This window comes from Macaca nemestrina, chromosome 17 (assembly GCF_043159975.1).
Source record: "Macaca nemestrina isolate mMacNem1 chromosome 17, mMacNem.hap1, whole genome shotgun sequence".
Classification (NCBI taxonomy): Eukaryota; Metazoa; Chordata; class Mammalia; order Primates; family Cercopithecidae; genus Macaca; species Macaca nemestrina.
In genome coordinates, this window is record NC_092141.1 from 64,350,057 (window position 1) to 64,373,113 (window position 23,057).

General features: G+C 40.9%; 2 protein-coding genes and 1 long non-coding RNA gene across 4 annotated transcripts; 1 reads left to right on the plus strand and 2 right to left on the minus strand.

The window, feature by feature from the left end:
• Positions 1-721: 721 nt before the first annotated feature.
• LOC105472212 (keratin 27) lies at positions 722-6,025 on the minus strand. The gene is made up of 8 exons (XM_011725238.2): positions 5,582-6,025; positions 4,780-4,862; positions 4,230-4,386; positions 3,631-3,792; positions 3,422-3,547; positions 1,434-1,651; positions 1,166-1,215; positions 722-1,052 (listed from the first exon to the last, which is right to left on the minus strand). Exons 1-8 carry the CDS (start codon positions 6,023-6,025, stop codon positions 913-915), a joined length of 1,380 nt encoding a protein of 459 aa, XP_011723540.1. The 3' UTR covers positions 722-912.
• Positions 3,509-19,926, plus strand: LOC139359638 (uncharacterized). 2 transcript variants are annotated; one of them, XR_011615836.1, is made up of 3 exons: positions 3,509-5,731; positions 12,704-12,800; positions 19,173-19,926. It is a non-coding gene; the product is annotated as an uncharacterized lncRNA (long non-coding RNA). The 2 variants fall into 2 exon arrangements; XR_011615835.1 differs by lacking the exon at positions 19,173-19,926 and adding an exon at positions 16,516-16,743.
• LOC105472213 (keratin 28) lies at positions 15,201-22,933 on the minus strand. Its single transcript, XM_011725239.3, has 8 exons — positions 22,469-22,933; positions 21,943-22,025; positions 21,261-21,417; positions 20,148-20,309; positions 19,943-20,068; positions 16,840-17,057; positions 16,158-16,213; positions 15,201-15,568 (listed from the first exon to the last, which is right to left on the minus strand). The coding sequence occupies exons 1-8, from the start codon at positions 22,916-22,918 to the stop codon at positions 15,426-15,428; spliced, it is 1,395 nt and encodes a 464-aa protein (XP_011723541.2). The 5' UTR covers positions 22,919-22,933; the 3' UTR covers positions 15,201-15,425.
• Positions 22,934-23,057: the final 124 nt, after the last annotated feature.

The window sequence follows — 23,057 nt, forward strand, 5'->3', positions numbered from 1 at the left end:
CTGAACCAATTCTACAGAGTTCAGTAACAGGATACTGGTTCCAGAGAAAAACGGGCTGTTTTTGTTATGGGATTGGTGAGGGGGAGCCAAATCTCTCACCCACAAATAAACCTCTGGAGGGTTTTCTGCTGAGTTTAACCTCCTCCCACTCCCAGCCTTGAAATAGGTTCATTAATGGTAGGTGCTGAAATTATTGCACTAAAACTTACATTTGACTTGAGAGCCACATGGCTCTGCAGTCTTGGATGGCAAAAATGAAGTAGAGAACTTGTGAATTCCTACCCTTATGGTGGAGTGATCAAGATTATGAATTAGATACCCGCTGGAATTCTCCTCTTACCCTTATCCTCATAGCTCTCTTTTTCCCCTTCTACCTTCAAATATCACCACTTATAGCCTTTCCTTTATGTTTAAGGTTGTTTCTGATTCTTCGGTTTCTTATTTCTATGTCTATGAGCATATTGACCTCAGGGACTGGATCTTATTAACTGTTTTATCCTCGTTATCTGGCATATAGTGTGTGCTCAGTAAGTACTTTTCGTACTGAGACAAGGGAGACAAAATTTTACAGAGAAGTGAAAAAGACTCCAACTAGTTTTCATGTTAAACTTACTTCCAACTTGTGAAGACCATTGAATTAAACAGAAGAAATTAAAGACAAAATTCAGCTCCCATTGGAAGGTGTATCTAAAATGCAAAGATTGGCTAGAACCAGGGAAGATGACTTGCAACAGGAAGAACTTTTATTGAAACACCACCATAGAGAAAAAGCCAAAGAAATGGTACTATTCTAAAAATAACTTGTCTTAATTCATTGGAAGAAAAGCAGAAAAATAAGGGGACCCTTATTTAGGAAACGAGTTTCATTTTGGTATTTTAATTTGGGGGCCATTGTTTCTCAGAGGCGGGAGTTCAGGAAGGCACCCTCTGTTCATTCTTGTTGTTGACTTTGGTGGCTTTCTCTTCCACGGTGTGAACTCTGGATGAGAGAACTTTGCCACGAGGATCTATTTCTTCAACAACTGTTTTGACAATGGTGGTTTTAGATGAATCTAAAATGCCACATATAAACTGTTAGAATTTATCAAATTCATAAATAGGAAATAACTCATCATTTGAAACACATACAAAGGAACACTGAATGCCTAACGCAGCTTTTGTTTACCTTTTGTCTGATTTCCTGGGCCTCCATAGCCTTTTGATTTAGAACACGAGCTGTAAAAGTATAGAGCACTTATATGAATCATTTCATTCTGTTTTACTGAGGAAACTGAAAAATAATGATTTAAGGTGGGAATTCACTGCATTCTGAAATAACACTAAAAGAGTGTTATCTCCATGTGATCTAGCTCATTAGATATTTTGTAATTGATTTCAAATAATCTTTAGTAACCTTAGAAATGAATTGTTATCTCAATGACAGCAATACTGACCCATCTTCTCCATCTATCAGGAGGCAGTAGGTCTCAATTTCTTTTTCCAGGTGGACCTTGACGTCGAGGAGCTGCTCATACTCGAGCTTCTGGCCCTCGGTCTCGGTTCTGACCTGGTGCAGCTGCTCCTCCAGGGCCCCGATCTGAGCCTGGATCTGCGCCAGCTGCGCACAGTAATTGCTCTCGGTCTCCGTCAAGGAGCCCTCCAGGGAGTGTTTCTGTAGTTTGGTAAGACATGGTTTAATAGAAAAGGTCACAGTGTTTTAGAATAAGTCAAAGCATTTAAGAGATAATTAAGATAATTATCCTTACATCACACAAATAATTACATTTACCCAAAAGATTCTATTTGTTCAATATTAATTATTGCCTTTATTAAATGTCATATTACTTTTTGATTTGAGAATGACACAGCTGCTGCTGAATGCCCCTCAGATGCCCAGGTGTGCTAAAAAAAATGAAATTTTCTCTTCATAGGGCACAAACGAAAAGATCCCTCCCCTGCACCAATGTAGCCTGTGCTTGTAGAGTTTGGCACAATTTGCCACTTTCCACACAACTGGAAGTCCGCCTACACTTTGCTACTCATATCTAGCCATGTGACAGTCTTGGCTCATGAGGACTGTAGCTTTCTATTAAAAAGTCATCCTGCAGTGAACTGCATAAACGTTCCATGAGTAGAATAAACCACAGAAAAGAATTACCTTCTTAGGCTTTAAATAGAGTAGTTCAGTTCATTGGCTTGTGAATCTGAATGGGTTTATAGAGATACTCAGAGGGAACACTCACTGCAATTTTACATGGAATGAAGATGAGCGTGTCTTATCCTTTCACCTGCAAGTATTTTTTATATAAAGCCTTGATTTTATGTACATTCATAGCTTCATCTGTGGATAAACTCTGGTGGTTTACTAGCCATAGTGGGAAAAGTATCGACTTGGGAGCTAGAAAATTAGGAGAGAACTTCTGGATGCCTTCGTTACCCAACTGTGGGACTGTGGGAATTGCTTAACTTCGTCGAATCTCAGAGTCCTCTTTTGGAAATAATGACATGAGTTATAACATCTGCCCTGCCCTGTGCCCCGGGGTTGTTGTGGACTCACATGTGGGTGGAAGTGCTGGGTAAACGCTTAATGAAAGCAGTTATGATTATCATTACACATGTTTAGTTTTATAGTCAGTCTTCATGCCTCTACTTTGCCTCTGTTTATGCCGCTTAAAAGGAACTTGTAAGTGCTCTTGATTGAGTGGTCAGAAGGAATGCTAGATGAAGTTGGGAGTGGCGCAAATGTATTTTTACTCTCTTTAAGCAGTAGGATTTTTTCTTCTTTTTCTTTTTAAATGGACACATAAGAATTGTACATATTTACGGGGTTCCATAATTATATTTCAAAACACACATTGTGTAGTGATAGAATCAGGGCAATTAGCATATCCAAGGTCCCAAACATTTTTTTTTTGTGTGTGTTGGGAACATTCAAAATCCTCTCTTTGAACTATTTGAAATTATAGAATAAGTTATTCTTAACTATAGTCATCCTCAGTACTATAGAACACTTGAACTGATTCTTCCTATTCTGCTGTAATTTTGTATCCTTTAACCAACCTCTTCCTATCCCCCCATCCCCTTCCCAGGCTCTAGTAAGGATTATCCCACTCTCTAATTCTATGAGATCAACCTTTTTGGCTTCCACATATGAGAGTTTTTTGATATTTTGACTTAGGATAGAAGATTCAAAGTCAAAACTATTTTCTTTTTCCAGTATCTTGATTGTATTTGCTAATTTCTAATATTTCATAATTATTAGCATCCAGCTATACTTTGTAGGCAAAGAGGATTGTCATGTGCAAAATGCAAATGTGTCTTATGTCAAGCACTGTAATTAATGGCTAAAAACTAAAATATGTAATTATGTTGGAAGAAAATTACCTTCGATTTTTTTTTTCTCAATTTCTAAAGCAAATGTGTTTTGTAACTTTTCGCTTACCGTTGCTAAGAGGGACTGAAGTTCAATCTCAAGGGTTTGAAGAGTGCGTTTCATTTCGGTAAGCTCATTCCGGGCTGAGGTGGTGGCGCCAGCGTCGTCAGAGATCTGCTGCTGCAGCGAGGCGCTCTGGAACGGCAGGGGCGGCGTTAGGGTGCTGCTGGCTGCTTCTGCGCCCGGCGCCCACGGAGCGCACCCAAGCATGGTTTTACCTTCTCGTTGAACCAGGCCTCCGCGTCCCTGCGGTTCTGCTCGGCAAGGGCTTCGTACTCAGCTCGCATGTTGTTCAGCAGAACCGTGAGGTCTACCCCAGGGGCCGCGTTCATCTCCACGTTCACGTTGCCTCCAGCCGCGCACTGCAGAGCTTTCATTTCCTGAAAGATATTTGTTTAACGGAATTAGGATCTGAATATTTTATTTATTTTATTTTTTGAGTTAGGGTCTCGCTCTGATGCCTAGGCTGGAATGCAGTGGTGCGATTATGGCTCACGGCAGCCTCGAACTCCTGGCCTCAAGCGATCCTCCAGTCTGGGTCTCCTACAGTGTTGGGATTATAGGCGTGAGCCACCGCGTCCGGCCTGAATATTTTTAAAGGAGCCAGATGGACAAGATCTATAAGGTTAGAAACTTTTTGGGAGGTTTGTTTCTTTTGAGAGGATGAACAGAAGCATCTTAAACAATCTAAGCCTTATGGAGAAACTGACAGTTTCCTTCTTGAACGTTAATTTAATATATTCTATTTATCATCTGAAATTAATTTTAAAATTTGGGAGGGAGGAGATTGTGAGAGCCAGCCGGGTGGAGCTTCTACCTCCTCATGATTCTTCTTGAGGTAAGCGAGCTCCTCACTGAGAGTTTCCAGCTGGATCTCCAGGTCCGTTCTGCACAAGGTCAACTCATCCAGGACTCTGCGCAAACCGTTGATATCCGCCTCAACGCTCTGGTGAAGTGCCAGCTCATTTTCAAACCTTAGAAAAGTATTTGAAAGTTTCATGATTAGTCGTTAGACATGGCACATCACAACTCGAACTAAGCTTTGAGCTAAAACTACTAAGATAATACTTAAAACTTCAGTGAGGTCACCTATCACGCCACAAATACATTTCATTGAAGCAAGAGAATGGGAAGAGCCAAAATTCTTTCTCATATGACTTTGACATTCATTTTTTGTTAGTCCCCGAATTTCCCAGGTAAAATATGTTGCTCAGCTAGTTACTCATTCTAATATGCATTTTGTTTAAAACAAATACATGAATAAACAAGAACAAAGACTTGAGCCAACCTCAAATAACTTAGAAGAATAAAGGAGAAAAAATGCTTAGACAACTTTGTTTTTCCTATTTATCTTCAGCCCTACTTACTTTAGTCTGAAGTCATCAGCTGTTAGTCTTGCATTATCATTTTGCAGGACAACATGGGCATTACTGGTAGTTGCAGAAATTATCTGACAAAAGAAAAGTTAGTTAAGATTGAGGAAATATTTAAGACGCATTTCAAAGTTCCTTGAAATGAAATTACCTATGAAATTACAGTGATATTTTTGGCATCTGTCTCTAATAATCAGATGATTCTTTTGAAGATGGGTAGTTTAAGTATGGTCTCTCTCACTCTCTTTTTTTCTTGAGACCGAGTCTTGCTTTATTGCCCAGGCTGGACTGCAGTGGCATGATCTCGGCTCACTGCAACCTCCACCTCCCGGATTCAAGTGATTCTCCTGCCTCAGCCTCCCAGATAGCTGGGATTACAGGCACGTGCCACCACACTGGGCTAATTTTTGTCGTTTTAGTAGAAACAGGGTTTCACCATGTTGGCCAGGCATGACCACTGTGCCTGGCCAGGTGTGGTCTCTTTTATTCCCCACCCCAAGCATTAAAAAAAGCTCTTTCTGTGGGAAAGCCTATAAATATATAGCTGGAGACACTGGGCAGCTTTTGATATTTTAATATTACCAAAAGCATACACACTACACACATACCTAATACCACATGATGGATGTGCCATGTTCAAATATTAGAATTTACTAGAAATTATTTTTAGTATTGAAAATGAAGTCCTAAAATTTAGAAGCTGAGGGCAAAGCCCCGTTATTGTGATACGTTTGTGCATCTGTGAGTGGCTGAACACTCTCCGGAGTGCTAACACTCACGCCATGGCGTTTCTTACCTGGTTCTTAAGTTCGTCAATAATTGGGAAGTATCTGCTGTAATCATGATCAAGACCACGGCAAGAACCCGGTCCAAATTTCTCATACCACCCCTTGATCTTCTGCTCCAAGTCGGCGTTGGCCTCCTCTAAGGCTCGAACATTCTCCAGGTAGGAGGCCAAGCGGTCGTTGAGGTTCTGCATGGTCACCTTCTCATTGCCAGAGAGGAGGCCATGCTCATTCCCTGTGAAGGCAGCACAGGAAGCACTTCCCCCGCCCAGACCTCCGCCATAGCCTCCTGCAGATGAGCTGCCCCCAAAAGCACAAGAGAAGCCACTTCCAATGCCTGGCACACTGCATGTGTTTCCGGCCCCAAAGCCTGCTCCCCCACTAGAGAGCCTCACAGAGCCAGCGCCCCCGCAAGAGCCAAGTCTCCTCGAGGTAGAAGAAAAGCGCACAGACATGGTGTCCAGGCTGGAGTGTTTGTTTCTGCGGTGTTGCTCTGATGGTGAACGTCCTACTCAAACAGCTTGGTTTGCCTTTATATACACATTATTAGGGTGTTTCTTGATGAGCTTTGCTCATAGCCAAGTGATGTTTGCCAGCTCATTGTGAATTATCCATAATGGGGTGATTTTTTTTAATGAATGGCTTTACCGTACTGTGTCCATTTCTGTAGGTGGATAGTTATCGTGGAGTTATTTGTTATCTCTGGAGTTGGACAGGGTGGAGTATTATCAGGATTATTATAGTGATGCATTTCAAATGTAGTATGAGTAACCCTTCCTGTCTTCCGGGCTTCAGGAATGTATAATACCTATAAGAATAAACAAGTACGATAGACAGATTTCTCTTTCCCTTACCCAAATCAGCATTGTGCTTTCTTCAGCAATGAAGTATCATAGTCATAGTTTTCTATCAGATATGTTGAAAATAATTTCAAGACCGTGTGTCCATAGTACCAGAAGAAGGAGGGGAGGTCCTAAAGGAAAACAGAGGCATTAAAGGGAATCTTCTTTGGAGACCGAAAGTGTTCCTTTGATCCTTATCCTTCCTGAATTACCATTTCACCTGTACTGGTTTTCTGTCTAAGTTCCATTGCTAACCAGGTTAGGTAAAGGAATTGGTCCCCTCCTCGGGCCTCAGTTTCCACATCTGTAAAGTGAAGAGTCTAGACTGTGGCGTCTGTGTTCCCTTTCTATCTCTAGATCGCTCATATTTCTGCATTCCTTCTGTTGGCTGTCCGTTTCCATAGCACTTTTCTGCATTGCTTCTTGTACTTTTCACCTCTTACTTATTTCTGAATTGTGGTCCCACCATTTTACTGAAATTAACCTCTCAAACATCACTGCACATCTCTAATCATCATTTATTTTATTTATTCTCCTATACTCTCTTGGTTACATTCAGTACTGACAACCTCAGTCTGATGAGTCTGATCGAGTTTCAGACAGCTGCTTTCTGAGAATTTTTCTACATCTCATGTTGTTCCCCTTTTCTCTTCCACTTATGGCTCCTGCGCCCTGCCTTTGTCATTTCTTATAGTTTTGTGCTTGGTATTTACGACTCTCTCTCCTTTTTTTTTTTTTTTTCTAGACAGGGTCTCGCTTTGTCCCCCAGGCCGGAGTGCAATGACATGATCAGAGCTCACTGCAGCCTCAACCTCCCAGGCTCAAGTGATCCTCCCACCTCAGCCTACCAAATATCCGGGACTACAGGCACATGCCACCATGCCTGGCTGATCTGTGTATTTTTTTGTAGAGATGGGGTTTGCTGTGTTGTCTAGGCTGGTCTTGAGTGCCTGGGCTTGACAGATGCTCCCACCTTGGCCTCCCAAAGTACTGGGATTATAGGCAGGAGCCACCTCACTGTCTTAATGTAGATTTTCCCTCACTGACTTGTCCGTTCTGTTTTACTACTTCCCTCTTTCCCATCTCTTTCCCTTTGTTCATGTTTTTCTTTCCACCTGGTTTTCTTCTTCAGACTAAAAATTATAACAAATCATTTGAGATCTTGCATTTGCCAAGAATGATTGACATCACTTTCAATTACCTAGATTGAAAATCAAGTTGGCAAAAATTTAAATTTTCATGACTTAATAAATGAGCTTGCAGAAAAAAAGCCAGAAAGATTTGTCAATCAATTTAATACATTAATAAAGTATTATGGTTTATTGTTTTACATAAAACTAGGACACCAAAACATTATTTCTTTGCTGTTTATAGTTTATGCAGTTATAAATGTGTCCTCATTACCTCATTACATGTTATAAATAATAAGACATTTTTAAAAGAAAAAGATTTATATTTTAGTATTTCTTTTTTTTTTTTTTTTTTTGAGATGGAGTCTCGCTCTGTCACCCAGGCTGGAGTGGGCTAATTTTTGTATTTTTAGTAGAGATGGGTTTTCGTCATGTTGGCCAGGCTGGTCTCGAACTCCTGACCTCAGAACACCCACCTTGGTCTCCCAAAGTGTTGGGGTTATAGGCTTGAGTCACCATGCTGGGCCTGTTTTAATATTTCTAACTGAACTTTTTTCCTGACTTTTCAAGAGGAGACCTCACATTTTCATTTTGCACGGGGCCTTGAAATTATGTAGCCAGCCCGAATTGTTGGGTCTCTCTGAGGAAGCTGAAGAATCTTAGAGAAAATACCTCCAGATAGAAATGTTTGAGTGTTCTCCCCAAAAGGGAGCTCACCATACAACCACTCTGGAAGGATACTTCACGCAAAAGTTCCGAGTGTTTAAGGTCTTACTCAAAATGAACATATTTTAAAATATCACCATGTGTTAAAGAACACTTCAGCAAGAAAGACAGAGACTCAAACAAACAGAAAATAGTACTCAGGGGAAACAGAGATAATGAAGAACATTGAAGAAAACTTTAAAAAAGAAACTACCTATAATTATTACTTTCAGAAGTAACAAAAATACTGTATATTTCAAACATGGATAGAACATCATTATAATTGAACAGGAAGCACATAAAAGACCTCTTAGAATTAAAAACTAACTCCCAAAATAAAACTTCAATAGATGAATTGGAAAATAAATTTTTAAAAAACTCCCCAAAATTAGAACAAAAAGATAAAAAGATAAATATGTGAGCCTTGAAAGACCCAATCTCTCTCTTTCTCTTTTTTTTGTTTTGTTTTGAGACTAAGTCTTGCTCTGTCACCCAGGCTCGAGTGCAGTGGTACGATCTCAGCTCACTGGAAACTCGGCCTCCCGAGTTCAAGCAATTCTCCTACCTTAGCCTCCCAAGTAGCTGGGATTACAGGCACGTGCCACCATGCCTGGCTAATTTTTGTATTTTTAGTAGAGATGGGGTTTCACCATGTTGGTCAGGCTGGTCTTGAACGCCTGACCTCAAGTGATCCGCCCACCTCAGCCCCCCAAAGTGCTGGGATTACAGGTGTGAGCCACCGTGCCTGGTGTAAAGAGCCAGTCTCTTAAGATGAGTCCTGAGCAGCTAACTGGGCCTAAATTCAAATTAAAACCAAGCAACCTCCTGTTTATGCCACCTGAACCAAATAATAGACTGTAACCTACATGGATTAATCAGAAGTCTGCATGCCCTGACTAATAAGAGCTAAGTAAGCAAACATCGACCGATCAGAACTAAGTAAATTTCAATCCTGCATTTTGCATAAGCAGACCTAAGTGGGAACCTGGGTGGGAACTTTCTCTAAAAGACAAATTCCCTCCCTTTGTTCTCTGGAACACACCTTCATTTTATACCAAAGGCTGTGTCTCACCAGCTTACTAGCTGTTTGCTGGAATGAAGTCTCTGTCCTTGAATTTTCTGCTCAGAGAACTTTTGTTCACAGATGAAAGAAAAGATTAGAAAATGAGAGACTTGGTCAAAGAAGAACAACGTCAAATAGGTCTTCTGGAAAGAGACCTACTTATTATTTTATAATCATATTTTCTGAAATACTACTCAGAACTAAACAACTGAGCTTCTAAATTCGAAGAGACCACCAAGAAACATGAATGATAAATGAAAAACAACCACAGTGAGGCGCATCCACAGGATCTTTCAGAGAACCATGGCTGGGGGCAGGGGCGAAAAACAAACACTTAAAATGTCAGGAGCAAAGCCAACACATATTCAATTTTAGGAAAGCCATTGTTCCATTGAAGAATGCTTTCAAAATACGAACCCAGCCCAGGTGCAGTAGCTCACACCTGTAATCCCAGCACTCTGGGAGGCCGAGGGGGCTGGATCACTTGAGATCAGGAGTTCAAAACCAGCCTGGCCAACATGGTGAAACCCCGTCTCCACTAAAAATACAAAAATTACCTGGGTGTGGTGGTGCATGCCCGTAATCTCAGTTATTTGGGAGGCTGAGGCAGGAGAATCCTTGAACCCAGGAGGCGGAGGTTGCAGTGAGCTGTGATCATACCACTGTACTCCAGCCTGGCTGACAGAGCGAGACTCTGTCTCTTAAACGGAAAAAAAAAAAAAAAAAAAGTGAACCCAAAATGATATCCAACCTTTTATTTCTAATCCTTTCCTAAGGTTTGTCACCTCGTTTCTAAGTTTTTTTTTTTCTAATTGTGACTTATGTAGAGAAGCAAAATTCTCTACTTTCACAACCACAAGTGAGGGTGGAATAAAAATCTTTTCAGACGTGAAAGGTCTCAAAAAAGTTATCTCCTTTGCACATTTTGTTGGGAACCCGCGAGGGAGAAAAACATGAAAAAGGAAAACTTAGGTTCCTGGAAATGGAGCTCCAATGTGAGCGCACTGAGTGAGTGTTCCCACATGACAGCTGGGTAGCAGGCTTAAAAAACAGATAGCCCATATTGCGTAGGAGGACAGGAGAGTCTGAAAGTGAGGTCTTCATGGGAATAGATGAAAATGATTGCTTGGTAGTTTTAATTGCGTAAGAAAGTGGCATGAGAGATAAAGATACGGAGAAAACAGGGTTAAACTAGTTAGAAAATTGTTCTAACTTTAACTCTAAACTAGGGGTCCTCCATGAATTCAGAAGGGAATGGAACAGCCTACATCCTGTGAATTCTCAAAACTGACCAGCCATGGTTCCCTCCTGGGACAGCAACCCACGACGAGGAGAAACTGCTGGGGGAAGAATCAAAATTATTCAGGAGAGGGTCATAGACAGGAAGGAAAGAGAAGGTCTAGATACAAGTGGGGGAGGGAAAAAAAGATAGGAAATTTCAGAAATCAATCCAATGTATTTTTGAATCCTAGATAAAAGCAAGAGAAAAGGGAACTCTGTGAAGTTAGTAAAGCTATTTGGAATTATACTTTATTATTATTATTAATTTTTGAGATGAAGTCTCACTCTATTGCCCAGGCTGGAATGCAGTGGCACAGTCTTGGCTCACTGCAACCTCGCCTCCTAGTTTCAAGTGATTCTCCTGCCTCAGTCTCCCGAGTAACTGGGATTACAGGTGTGCACCACCACGCCTGGCTATTTTTGTATTTTTAGTGGAGAGGGATTTCACCATGTTGGCCAGGCTGGTCAACTCTTGACCTCAAATGATCCACCTGCTTCGGCTTCTGAAAGTGTTGGGATTACAGGTGTGAGCCACCATGCCCAGCCTAGAATGATACTTCAGTCTAGAAGTTAAGGAACATGAATTGGCAATAAAACCAAGCAAAAGAAAAGGATTGAAGTAAAATCCCAAGAAATGTGAATACAAGATAATAAGGGTGAGGAGTTGATAGTGTCCCCATAGAAAATGAAAGCATACCAGAAAGAAATGCCTACAAAACTGAGTAAGATACAACCCACCATTTCAAAGTGACTTAAAATCGCTAAAAATGACAAAAGAAAAAAAATCCCCATAAACCAGAATTAGAAAATCTTAGAAATGAGATGACAAACCTTAGCAAATGATTAGAAATAAAAGGAAAAAAAACTAATTAAGGTACAATCACAGAAAATGAGAAATTTAGGGGAATCAGTCCCCAGAAGAAAGACATAGTCTGGAAATAATCTTAAATAAAATATTAGCAAATATAATTCAATAATATATTAAATAGCGTAAAATATCTCAAGGAAGTTATTTACCAGAAATGAGAATGACTCAATATTATGTGGAGCAGATAAAAGTGTCCTATGACAGAAACCATATGATCACCTTAAAAGTACTAGAAGAAAACGTGGGTCCCAGCAATTGTAAAACTCAGAACCTAAGATGGAAATTTTTATAAATATGACAATGAATTATACATTCCTATATGATGACAAAAATCAAAAGAAAAATAGAAATGTCAAAACATTTGCTACAGCCAGTAACAAGTGGCAATTTATTTCCCTTGCAAAAAGCTCCCATAAATCTTGGGGTTTTGTTAAAAGAAGGAATAGCAGCATGTAGTTTTTGCTTTAACAACCACTCAAGCACAGTGGTTGCTTTCCTTTTCCTTCAGATGGAGACTGATTTTTGGGAAGTACTTTCAGTGTAGAAACCCACTTCAGCAAAAAGCAAGGTGAAGCTTCAAGGACTGGAGAAGAACAGGTAACCATTAGCAGAATGCGTAAAGAACTCAGGAGCCCTAGAATTCTGCCCAGCAAAGGAAAACAGTGAACCAAAGACCATAGTCAATTTTTACACGCCTAGGAAGGAAGGACAGATTTAAGACCCAAAAGACTGAGGGCAGGATGTTTCCTTCCATTCTGTGGACTCAACAGAACTTAAAGCAGGCTTATCCGGAATTTAATTTTACTCCCATTCCTTTGCTGAATAGATGCACAGGGAATTCTGGTTTATTTTTTTCAACAAGAAGCGGTGAATTTATAGTTATCTTTTCAAGTCAACAGTCCCCTCACCACAAAGTGTAGTGTGCACTTTCTGTGCTGTAATGGGCCTTGCCTTGGAAAGCAGGCCACCATGAAGACAGTTAAAAAGAAAAATCAATGTGTCATGAGCATACGTGATAAGCAGATCTGGCGTCATGGGCACAAAGCCTGTGCAGTTGCACAAGGCCTCATGTTCAGAAAGGCCCCACATTTGGATTAATGCTCTCCCATTACCATCTTGAAAATCTTAGTTTCAAGATGGTAGCAGAACTTTGTCTTTTTAGCCTGTCTCTTGTTAGTGAATTCTGATGGGACTATGGGGCATACAAGTGAGCAGAGAAGTACACCAAATATGTTTGCCTGCAGGTGCTCCTTACTGTCTCAGGGGCATATGCCCGTGTGCCCAACATTCTGGTGGATCCACAATGTGCAGGAGTCTAACAAAACCCAAAGCAACTACAAGGTGAGTATATTGTGTCTATGACTGAGTAATCGCAATTTCTATCGAACCCAAGAAACCAGGCTTTCCATTCAAACCAGAACTTGCTCTCTGAGTATAGAAAGAAGACACTGGTCTTCTAAAAAAATGTGAATGACCAAGGAACTCTATCATGTGCTTTTTTTTTTTGAAACAGCATCTTGCTGTGTCATCCAGTCTGAAGTGCAGTGGCGCCATCTTGGCTCACTGCAGCTGCCACCTCCTGGGTTCAAGTGATTCTCGTGCCTCAGCCTCCTGAGTAGCTGGGATTACAGGCATGTGCCACCAAGCCCTGGTAATTTTTGTATTTTTAGTAGAAATGGGGTTTCTCCATGTTGACCTTGCTGGTCTCGAACTCCTGACCTCAGGTAATCCACCCGCCTTGGACTCCCAGGGATTACAAGAGTGAGCCACCACGCCTGGACTATCATATAGTTTTTTGTGCTGCTTTCCTGCTTGCCTGTGTTGCCGACTGCTTAAGTGGAAAATGATGATATAGAAAGGTCAAACAACCTGTAGTTCCTTTTCCTTTTAGTCTTCTTACTCATTGGTAAACCAAAGGTAGAGAATGCTGGTAGAAGGTGGGTATATACAGAAGTGAAATAAAAACACTTTGAGTTTGTTTTGTGCAGTGTTTCCACTGTTTTGGTAGGAACAATATACATATACATGTATGAGCTACAAATTATGAATTGTGTGACCTTGGGGATTCTGTATACAAGTTAAATGTTCTTATGCTTGGATTTCAATATAAAACGAATGGTAACATTTATGCCAATAACTTAAAATTTTAATTTTTCTTTATGATATGGTTTGGCTCTGTGCCCCCACCCAAATCTCACCTTGAATTGTAATCCCCACGTGTCAAGAGAGGAAAGTGATTGGATTATGGGGGTGGTTTCCCCATGGTGTTCTCTGAGATAGTGTGAATTCTCACGACATCTGATGGTTTTATAAATGGTAGTTTTTCTTGCGCCCTCATACACTCTCTGTTTCCTGCCGCTATGTGAAGAAGGTCTTTGCTTCCCTTCACCTTCTGCCATGACTGTAAGTTTACTGAGGCCTCCCCAGCCATATGGAACTATGAGTCAATTAAACCTCTTTTCTTTATAAATTACCCAGTCTCAGGTAGTTTCTTTATAGCAGTGTGAGAACGGACTAATATACTTTACTTAGAAGAAAACTAAATAGCAAAAAAAAAAAAAAGAGAGGAAAGAAAACAACAACAGAAAACCCCAAATCAAAACAACAAAATCCAGGACAAGTTGAAAACATAAATGTGGATGCAAGGAAACAGCTTGATATTTTAGTGCCTTTGGGTGATACATTTTGCCTGATTGTTGAATAAGGAATCCCATAATTTCCTTTGGCACTAGGTCCTGAAAATTATGTAGCTGGCCCTGAACATTGTACATTTGGAAATTATTTCTCTGTGAATTTCTAGTATTTGCTTCATTTGATGGCTTTTGGCTGAAGATTTTGTGAATATCTCATTTTTCACCACTTCTCTGAATCCCATGTGACTGGAGGGTTATGAGACAGAATTCCTTCTCTTGCTGGAGATTTTCACTGGAATCAGGCCATATACCAGAGAAATAAAGGAGCTGCTTTCCATTTAGGCAGTTTAATACTTGTTGGGAATTCCTACCATACATTTTGATCCAGAAAGGTATAAATAGTCATAATCACAAGAATCATGATGTTCATCAGCCTCACGGGGCTTCACGTTTGAGAACAGGTGTTGGTGGGTTAAATTTGGCCTGCTATGTGTTTTTGTACAGACTGTGAGCTAGGAATGGTTTTACATTTTTAAATGGTTGAAAAAAGTTAAGAATAATATTCCATGACAGGTAAAAATATTTACAGTTCAAATTTCAGTGTTAATAAATTAAGTTTTGTTGGAACACAGTCATGTTCATTCATTCATTTATTGTCTATGGCTGAGGTTTGTAGTTGAAATAGAGACTGTATGGCCTGCCATGCCTAAAATATTTACTATCTGAGTCTTCACAAAAAAAGCTTCTGACCCCTGTTCTAGGAAAAGTGTCACTGACACAAGCCGTATTGCTGTGGAGTTTTCTGGAGATTATCCTGTTTAGACGAGGAATGATATCCTGGGTATTGTGAAAAGAAGAGTTTGAGAGAGGCTCTTGGTAAAATACCAGGAATGCGTCATCTAGTGGTGAGACTTTTCAGTCACAGGAGAATTTCTGAATTTTTTGATTATTTGCCCACATAGACATGGTGTGATTTAAAGATTATGCCTAGTGAATGTTTAATATTCAAATGCCATGTGGCGGTATTGACTATTATTTAAAACAACAGTGAAAGGCAATTAAAATATATTCCACAAATGTTTCTCTATGAATTAGACAGAGAAAAAAATCACAAATAATTATTTATTAGTCATCAGTGAATGGAAATGAATGCACATCAACTTTTTTATTTATTGGAAACAAACACCCAACATCCTGTAAAACTAAGAAAACAGATATTTTTGCTAAGTAACTTATCTTTAAAAGTAAAAAGTGTGTATATTCTCTCTGATATTTAGAATAACACAATTGTATAGGATCCTTTCCCAAATTATTCTTTTATCTAAAATGACAGCTAGAAAGGAACCCTTTGTTCTGTCTTGCCATTGGTCATTTTAGATGTCTTTTCTTCAATGGAGTGAATCCTTGATGAAAGAACTTTACCACGCTGATCTATCTCTTCAACCACTGTCTTTACCAGTGTGGTTTTGGATAAATCTAGAAATAAAACATAAGAATACATATATTCAACCAAAAAGATTACGTGACAATTCCACTGCTAGTTCAATATAATATATTATGCATATTTTTGATTGAGGGAGTAAGTGTATATTTATAATAATAGCTTGGGATAGTTTTAGGCACTTAATACTTCCCATTCAGAACAGTTTAGTTAAAGTTACTTAAATATTGACTACGGTTGTAGTGTGTGACTACCATTAACGTAAAAGTATTGCTCTGATAGAAATAGAACTAGAGGGCTGGTGTGGAGGCTCACGCCTGTAATCCTAGCACTTTGGGAGGCCAAGGTGGGCAGATCACTTGAGGTCAGGAGTTTGAGACCAGCCTGGCCAACATGGTGAAACTCTGTCTCTATTAAATATGTAAAAAACTAGCCGGGCATGGTGGTGGGTGCTTGTAATCCCAGCTGCTCAGGAGGCTAAGGCAGGAGAATCGCTTGAACCCAGGAGGTGGAGGTTGCAGTGAGCTGAGTTCGCACCATTGCCCTCCAGCCTGGGCAACAGAACGAGACTCTGTCTCAAAAAAAAAAAAAAAAAAAAAAAAAAGTAGAACTAGATTTTATTACCTTTAGATGAATTCCCAGAGCTTCCTGATCCAAAGCCCTTTGATTTGGAGCATGAACTGTAAAAGAAATATAATTTATTCTTTTATATTTCTGCTTACTATCAGTTAAGAAATATTCATTGGCTCAATGAACTCAAGTGAAATTTGTATGCCAAAAACAGGTCTTAGTTTTCTATAGAGGAAACTCTTAAGATTTTTATGAGTAGGAGTTGAAAGTAATTAAATGTTATCTAAAGAGAGAGTATAAATAAATCTTGTTTCCATCTGATTTTTTTTTTTACACCCAAAAATTTAAAACTTAAGGACATACATACATATATATGGATCCAGGTGGTTTGTTCAGAGTACATTTATTTCAGGGCAGCAGTGATATTAGGTATGCACTGAAAGAAGGATAAAGCCTGCTAGTGAGAGGTGGAGAGAATCTTGAAACCCACAGTGATTAACATGGACAACAGATGGAAATGGCTACAGGAACAGTTCCAGTCATCTAAGGCAGAGGAGAACACTGTGATGTACAAGATTTGGAAGAGATGACTCTCTTTGGAAAAAGCAAGAGATGGACATGCTTTTCTGCAGTGGGAATGAAAAAGAAAGGGCTTGGAAGCATGGAAGGCTAATGGGCAGCCCATGTTTGTAGCTTAAAAGAAGTAAAAACTGGATTTTCAAATGACTTGACTTACTTTCCGTCTCCATCTATCAGGCGGCAGTAGGTCTCAATTTCTTTTTCCAAGTGGACCTTGACGTCGAGGAGCTGCTCATACTCCAGCTTCTGGCCCTCGGTCTCGGTTCTGACCTGGTGCAGCTGCTCCTCCAGGGCCCCGATCTGAGCCTGGATCTGCGCCAGCTGCGCACAGTAGTTGCTCTCGGTCTCCGTCAAGGAGCCCTCCAGGGAGTGTTTCTGAGGATATCAAAGAAGCCATGGCAAGGGATGAAAACACTCTGAGGACCGGTAGAACAGTGTTTCTCAGAAACCAGCAGGGTTGCTTCCTAGGCAGTTGTGGAAATTTGCGAGGCATGTCACAATCAAATGGGGAAGAAAGGAGGCTGGCATTTATGAAGTGAGGGCCAGGCATGATGGACGTGGGATCCCAATGTGGGATAAATGGCCCTTTTCCCACAAGACTTTTGATGTTCCACTGGACATAGGTGACATATAGGTTATATTTCTACTAACACCGACTGATATATTAAAGCACCTTTTAAGGATTGCAGAATAAAAACTCGGTATGGGAACACTTGTATTTTGAAATTATATATTTATTTCTGAGTTTACCTGTTGTTTCCGTGTTACTCTGCTACTGTCCCCGCAGATCCACCCTGCCAGTGTTCCACGGCCTTTTGTGCTACTGCTTTTTTTTTTTTTCTAATCCATCTTTGATTTTCTGGCCTCTATCAAAGGTCTTTTATTAAGGTACCTGAGACTGAATGAGTGCCTTAACAGATGTGAGATTTCAAGGCAAGAGCTATATCTCATAACACAATACAGGTCATTATTTCCACACTACTCTTACGAATATCATACTTCCTCTTTGCTACTTCTACAGTCTGTAATTTGTCTTGGCATCTGCTCCCTACTTTAATGAAGGTAATTTTCCTCTTTCCTTTATTATAGATAAATATGTCTGGGCAAGTATTACTTCTCTTGATATTAGTCATTATCCAAGTGTCCATCCCAACTTCCACTCTTTCATTTCCCTTTTCTTGTGTGGAGGAACTTCTGATCTTACGTGGTTGAAAATGAAAGATTTATTAAGAGAAGATGCAAGGCTCTGCCTCTTTCATTACATTTTCTAGAGTAGTCGGGCCCATGTATTTACCTAGTAAATTCATTTTATCTTAAAATACTTGCCTTTTTATTGCATTTATGGTATTATACTTTAAAAAATAATTTTGTGTATTTCTAAATCTATTACCTAGTGACTTCATTCTAGCATTGCAAAGAGGGAATTACACAATATTTGTCATCACAGGCAGACATTGGATCTAATGGGCTGAGAACCTAACACTGACTTAGAGCTACTGACTTAGGCAAACAGGTGTGTTACATAGAGGGTGCTGGGCTCTCCAGGAGCACCTAAGTGGAAGGAGATCAGGATGGTAATGGGGAGAGTGAGGCATCAGGTAGCAAGACGCCAGTGAGGTGTGTGCTCGGCAGCTCAAAACTTTAATATCCCTGGTAATGCATCCTCCTAGGGTATTCCTTTTTATGATTGCTAATACACTCATAAGTCAGAGGGGACAGCATCTCTACTTCACAGTCTTCCACTGTGAAGGCTGGCTTGTCAAAGAGGGAGGAGAACAGGATGAACTTGAAAGTTTGTACATCACAGGAAGCAAACGTGAACATTTATGTATTTAGACAACTCTCAACTTGCCAATGACTCGTGTTCTAGCTGTAGGAGATTGAGCTTAGAATTCATCATAAGACAACAGGGCCTCAGGGGTGTAAGTTAGGTACCATGCTCCCATTATTCTAGAATTCAGTTGTGTCCTGTGTTAAGTGGGCTTTTTGTGTGTGGATTATCCTATGAGCCCAAATTATAGTACCACTGGCTGCACAGACTCTAACTACTTTATAACATCCTTGTTTTTATGTGAAAATGCTCACAATTCTGGTCTGGGGACTCGAAAATGTATTTCCATCAATGTAGCTCAGAAATAGAGGGAGGATTCACTCACACAGCTCCTGCACCAGGAACAGAGTCCTCGGGGATCTAGTTCAGGGAAGAAGGGAAATGGAGAAGAAACGAAGGCTCCAGGAGCCCACAGTGGCAGGGGGGTCTAGGGTACCCGCTAGCAGCAGTGATGAGGGAGAGGAGAAGAGGGCCATCCTGGTTAAGTTAGGGGCCAGTCAGTGTAAAAACAAGTCTCCCATCTAAATCCGACATAGGGAGAAAGCACACACCTTTAGAGGGCAGCTAAATCAAGAGTCTCCCAATGTTTTGAGTCATCTTTTCCTTCTTGGCTCACTGCACTCACTTGGGTAATAGCTGCTCTATTCTTTGTGTTACAGCCTGGTGTCCTCAGGGGGCACGAAACCTCTTATGACGAAGGGAGTCCTTAGGCCACGTGCATGCCGTAATTCTCAAAGTCAAGCCTTTTGAGCGCTGCCAGCTCACACTCTAGAAGGGAAGCCATTTTTAATCCTGGCTGGCTTTAATCCATTTTGACTCCAAGCTGATGTTTGAAGTAAGCCAGGAGCTGGTGGTATGTGCCCAAATGGCTGAAGGCTTGGCTCCCAGGTGTGCCCTCCAGGATCTGACCTCCACCCTGGACTCTGTGGCGATGAAGAGCCTGACAGTGCCCATGTGGCATTCAGGTGTGTACCCTCTCTTCCTCTGCCTGGCGAAACCACATGTGGCTTCTAATATGGCTTCATCAGTATCAGGAGATGCTGGTGTGATACTAGCTCCCCGCCCTGTGTGGCACTAGCCCCACGCCCCTGATCATAGACCTGTGGCTAATTTTCAGGTGGAGCAATACTGCTACTGTTTGTTCTGCAGGCCTAAACTGAATTACCCTGAGAAAGGATCTATGTGAAATGTCTATTTTCATGAAATGAGCATTAAGCATCAGCCAGGAAGGAAACCCCCAGTGATGTCAAGGAGGAAGAAAAAGCTCTATTTTGAGGGTCTACCGATCTGTTTTTCCTGCTCTCCTCCACTCTCTGCTAAGTATTTGCAGGCAAAGGTGTAATAGAAAAAAGAGGGAAGGGCAGAGGGAGGTGCTTCTCGGAGGCTTTCTAGAATCACAGGATCCAGGCTGAACTTTGCCGTCACCTACCGTGGCCATCAGGGACTGCAGCTGGATCTCCAGGGTCTGCAGGGTGCGCCTCAACTCGGTGAGCTGGCTCCGGGCGGAGGTGGCTGCGCCTGCGTCGTGGGAGATCTGCTGCTGCAGCGAGGCGCTCTGCAGGGCCGGGCAAAAGGGTCACACGGAGTCCCCACCCGCCCGGGAGGTGTGGGCACGGGGAGGGGGCCCACCTCACCTTCTCATTGAACCAGGCCTCCGCGTCCTTGCGGTTCTGCTCTGCAAGGGCTTCGTACTCCGCTCGCATGTTGTTCAACAAAACCGTGAGGTCTACCCCGGGGGCCGCGTTCATCTCCACGTTCACGTTGCCCCCAGCCGCGCACTGCAAAGCCTTCATCTCCTGGAAGGAAGCAAGAGCGTGGTTTTAGGGGCATTGCAGGTTCACACTCAGTCTGAGAAGTTTTCAAACGTGTTACTTTATGTCTCAAAGTTTGTGGTCAGGTGTATAATTTATGGCACACAATTTTTTAATTGACATATTCGGTCCATATTCATGCCAATCATCTATTTAATTAGTGACCTGTTGGCTGGGTGCGGTGGCTCACTCCTGTAATCCCAGCACTTTGGGAGGCTGAGGCGGGCAGATCACTTGAAGTCAAGAGTTCCAGACCAGCCTGGCTAACATGGCGAAAACCCTTCTCTACTACAAATGCAAAAATTAGCCAGGCGTGATGGTGTGCGCCTGTAGTCCCAGCTACTCCAGAGGCTGAGGCAGGAGAATTGCTTGAACCTGGCAGGTGGAGGTTACAGTGAGCCGAGACTGCGCCACTGCACTCCAGCCTGGCGACGGAGTGGGACTCTGTCTCAAAACAAAAGAAAACAAACAACAAAAAAAATTAGGGACCTGTTAATTAAAATCACCACCATCACCAAAAGCAGTCATAGCACCCCAAGAGAGGTTAGTTATTCTTTTAAATGAGAAAGGGATTTAAAGACCAGAGAGTTACTCAACATATGGTTACTGACTAAATGTCAGGTTGATGGGAATAGAACAGTGGAAAAAATCCTGAAATCCTGGCCCTCATAGGCATTCGTCCTAGGGGTGACCGCTGTCATTTACTGAGTGATTACTATATGCCAGGCACTGTTCTGAGCGTGTGACATGTATTAACTCACTGAAGCCTTTTAACATTCCCTCGTAGTAGGTAGTATTATTAGACTAATCTGTCTATATCCATTGGCAAATGTTAACAATTAACCTGAATTACTATTGCGATTTTTAACCCCCCAACCCCTGCCCAGTTTAAAATGTACAGAATTGTGATTGGACTACAGGTAAAGCTTCTCCTACCTCTTCATGGTTCTTCTTGAGATATGTCATCTCCTCACTCAGAGACTCATATTGCAGCTCCTGGTCAGTCCTGCAGAGTGTCAGCTCGTCCAGGACTCGCCGTAATCCGTTGATGTCAGCCTCTACGTTTTGGTGAAGGGTGAGCTCATTTTCATACCTTGGGGGGGCATTTAAGTAAATTTCAGTGCCAGTAAGACTACCTCAAGAAACAGAAATATTCAATCCCAATTGCTTTAAACTGAAAATTAGAAATTGAATTAGGACTCTAAGTAGTATAAAAATATATGAAGAAAGCCCTCCTCCATTACCCCCACCCAATTCTGTACTGGATAATTGGCTGTTATTTCGTCACACAAATTCCAATAGCATAACCTAGTTAAATAAAAATACACCGTTTTGGAATTTTATTTTAGTTAATGTTTTTCCTTAGTTGACTAATGATTTACTGAGCATCGACTTTGTGCTTGGCAGTATTCTAGGCAGGCAGAGAAATATATTGATATTTTGTCCCAGGAATATAATAACTATGTATAAGTTGATTGTAACATTATAATACAAATCCTTTGCTTCCTTTTATCTTTTAGTTGATAGTTCATTCTACTTGGGATGAAATTGAAATTTTATTTAACGAATTAAATAAATAGAAACTTTTTTCTAGAGCAGGATTTTTTCTGTCACTTACTTTAGCCTGAAATCGTCAGCAGCCAGTCTGGCATTATCAATCTGCAGAATGACATTAGCATTAGTGGTAGTGGAGGAGATAATCTAGAATAAACCAAAACAGAGAACACAACAAGTAAGTATGCTTTTATGTAATTCATTATTTCAGGAAATGAAAAAGGTACTCAAGGTTTTGCATAAAAATCTTACCTCCTTATGTAATAATCAAAATGTTTCAAATGTAACTTTTAAAAATTAAACACATGGTTTTATTTATTCTCATGTATTCGCCTAACTTTAGAACTACAATACTTTTTTATTCATATGTCTATGAATGTACTTCAACATAAACAATGGAACTAATAGCATTTTAACTACATTAAAACTCATGAATCAAAGGGCCCATTTTTGAATAATAGGAAGAATTGTTTAAATAAATAAATACAAGTTACAGATAACAGTCACAAAACATTTCTTATTGTATGTCTTTTGCTAGGTATTTCTTAGTTTTAAATACTTGGGATAGTTCCAAATCTGTGATTTCTCACCTTATTCTTAAGATCCTCAATTGTTAGGTGATATCTGCTATAGTCATGATCAAGTCCACGGCAAGATCCGGGTCCGTATTTTTCATACCAACCCTTGATTTTTCTCTCTAATTCAGCATTTGCCTCCTCCAGAGCTCGCACGTTATCCAGGTAGGATGCCAAGCGGTCATTAAGATTTTGCATGGTCACCTTCTCATTTCCAGAGAGGAGTCCCCCTTCGCTTCCAGCAAAGCCAATACAAGCAGCATTTCCAAGGGCACCACCAGCATGGCTCCCACCAGGAACGCTGCCCAAGCCCCCTCCCAAGGCACAGGAAAATTCGCTTCCAGCAACAGAGCTGCCACATGCACTGCTGCCCGCAAAGCCTGCACCTCCATTGGGTGGTCTGACAGATCCAGCTCCAGACCTTAAGCAAACATGTCTGGATCCATTAGAAAATCGGAGAGACATGGTGTTTTGAGAAATGTTCACCTTGTCTGTGTGAAACTGTAATGTCCCAGGAGAACAAAATATCATGCACTGATTATTTCTTTGGGCTTTTATATACAATTATTGGGGCGTTCCTATTTGAGTTATATATGCCAAAAGA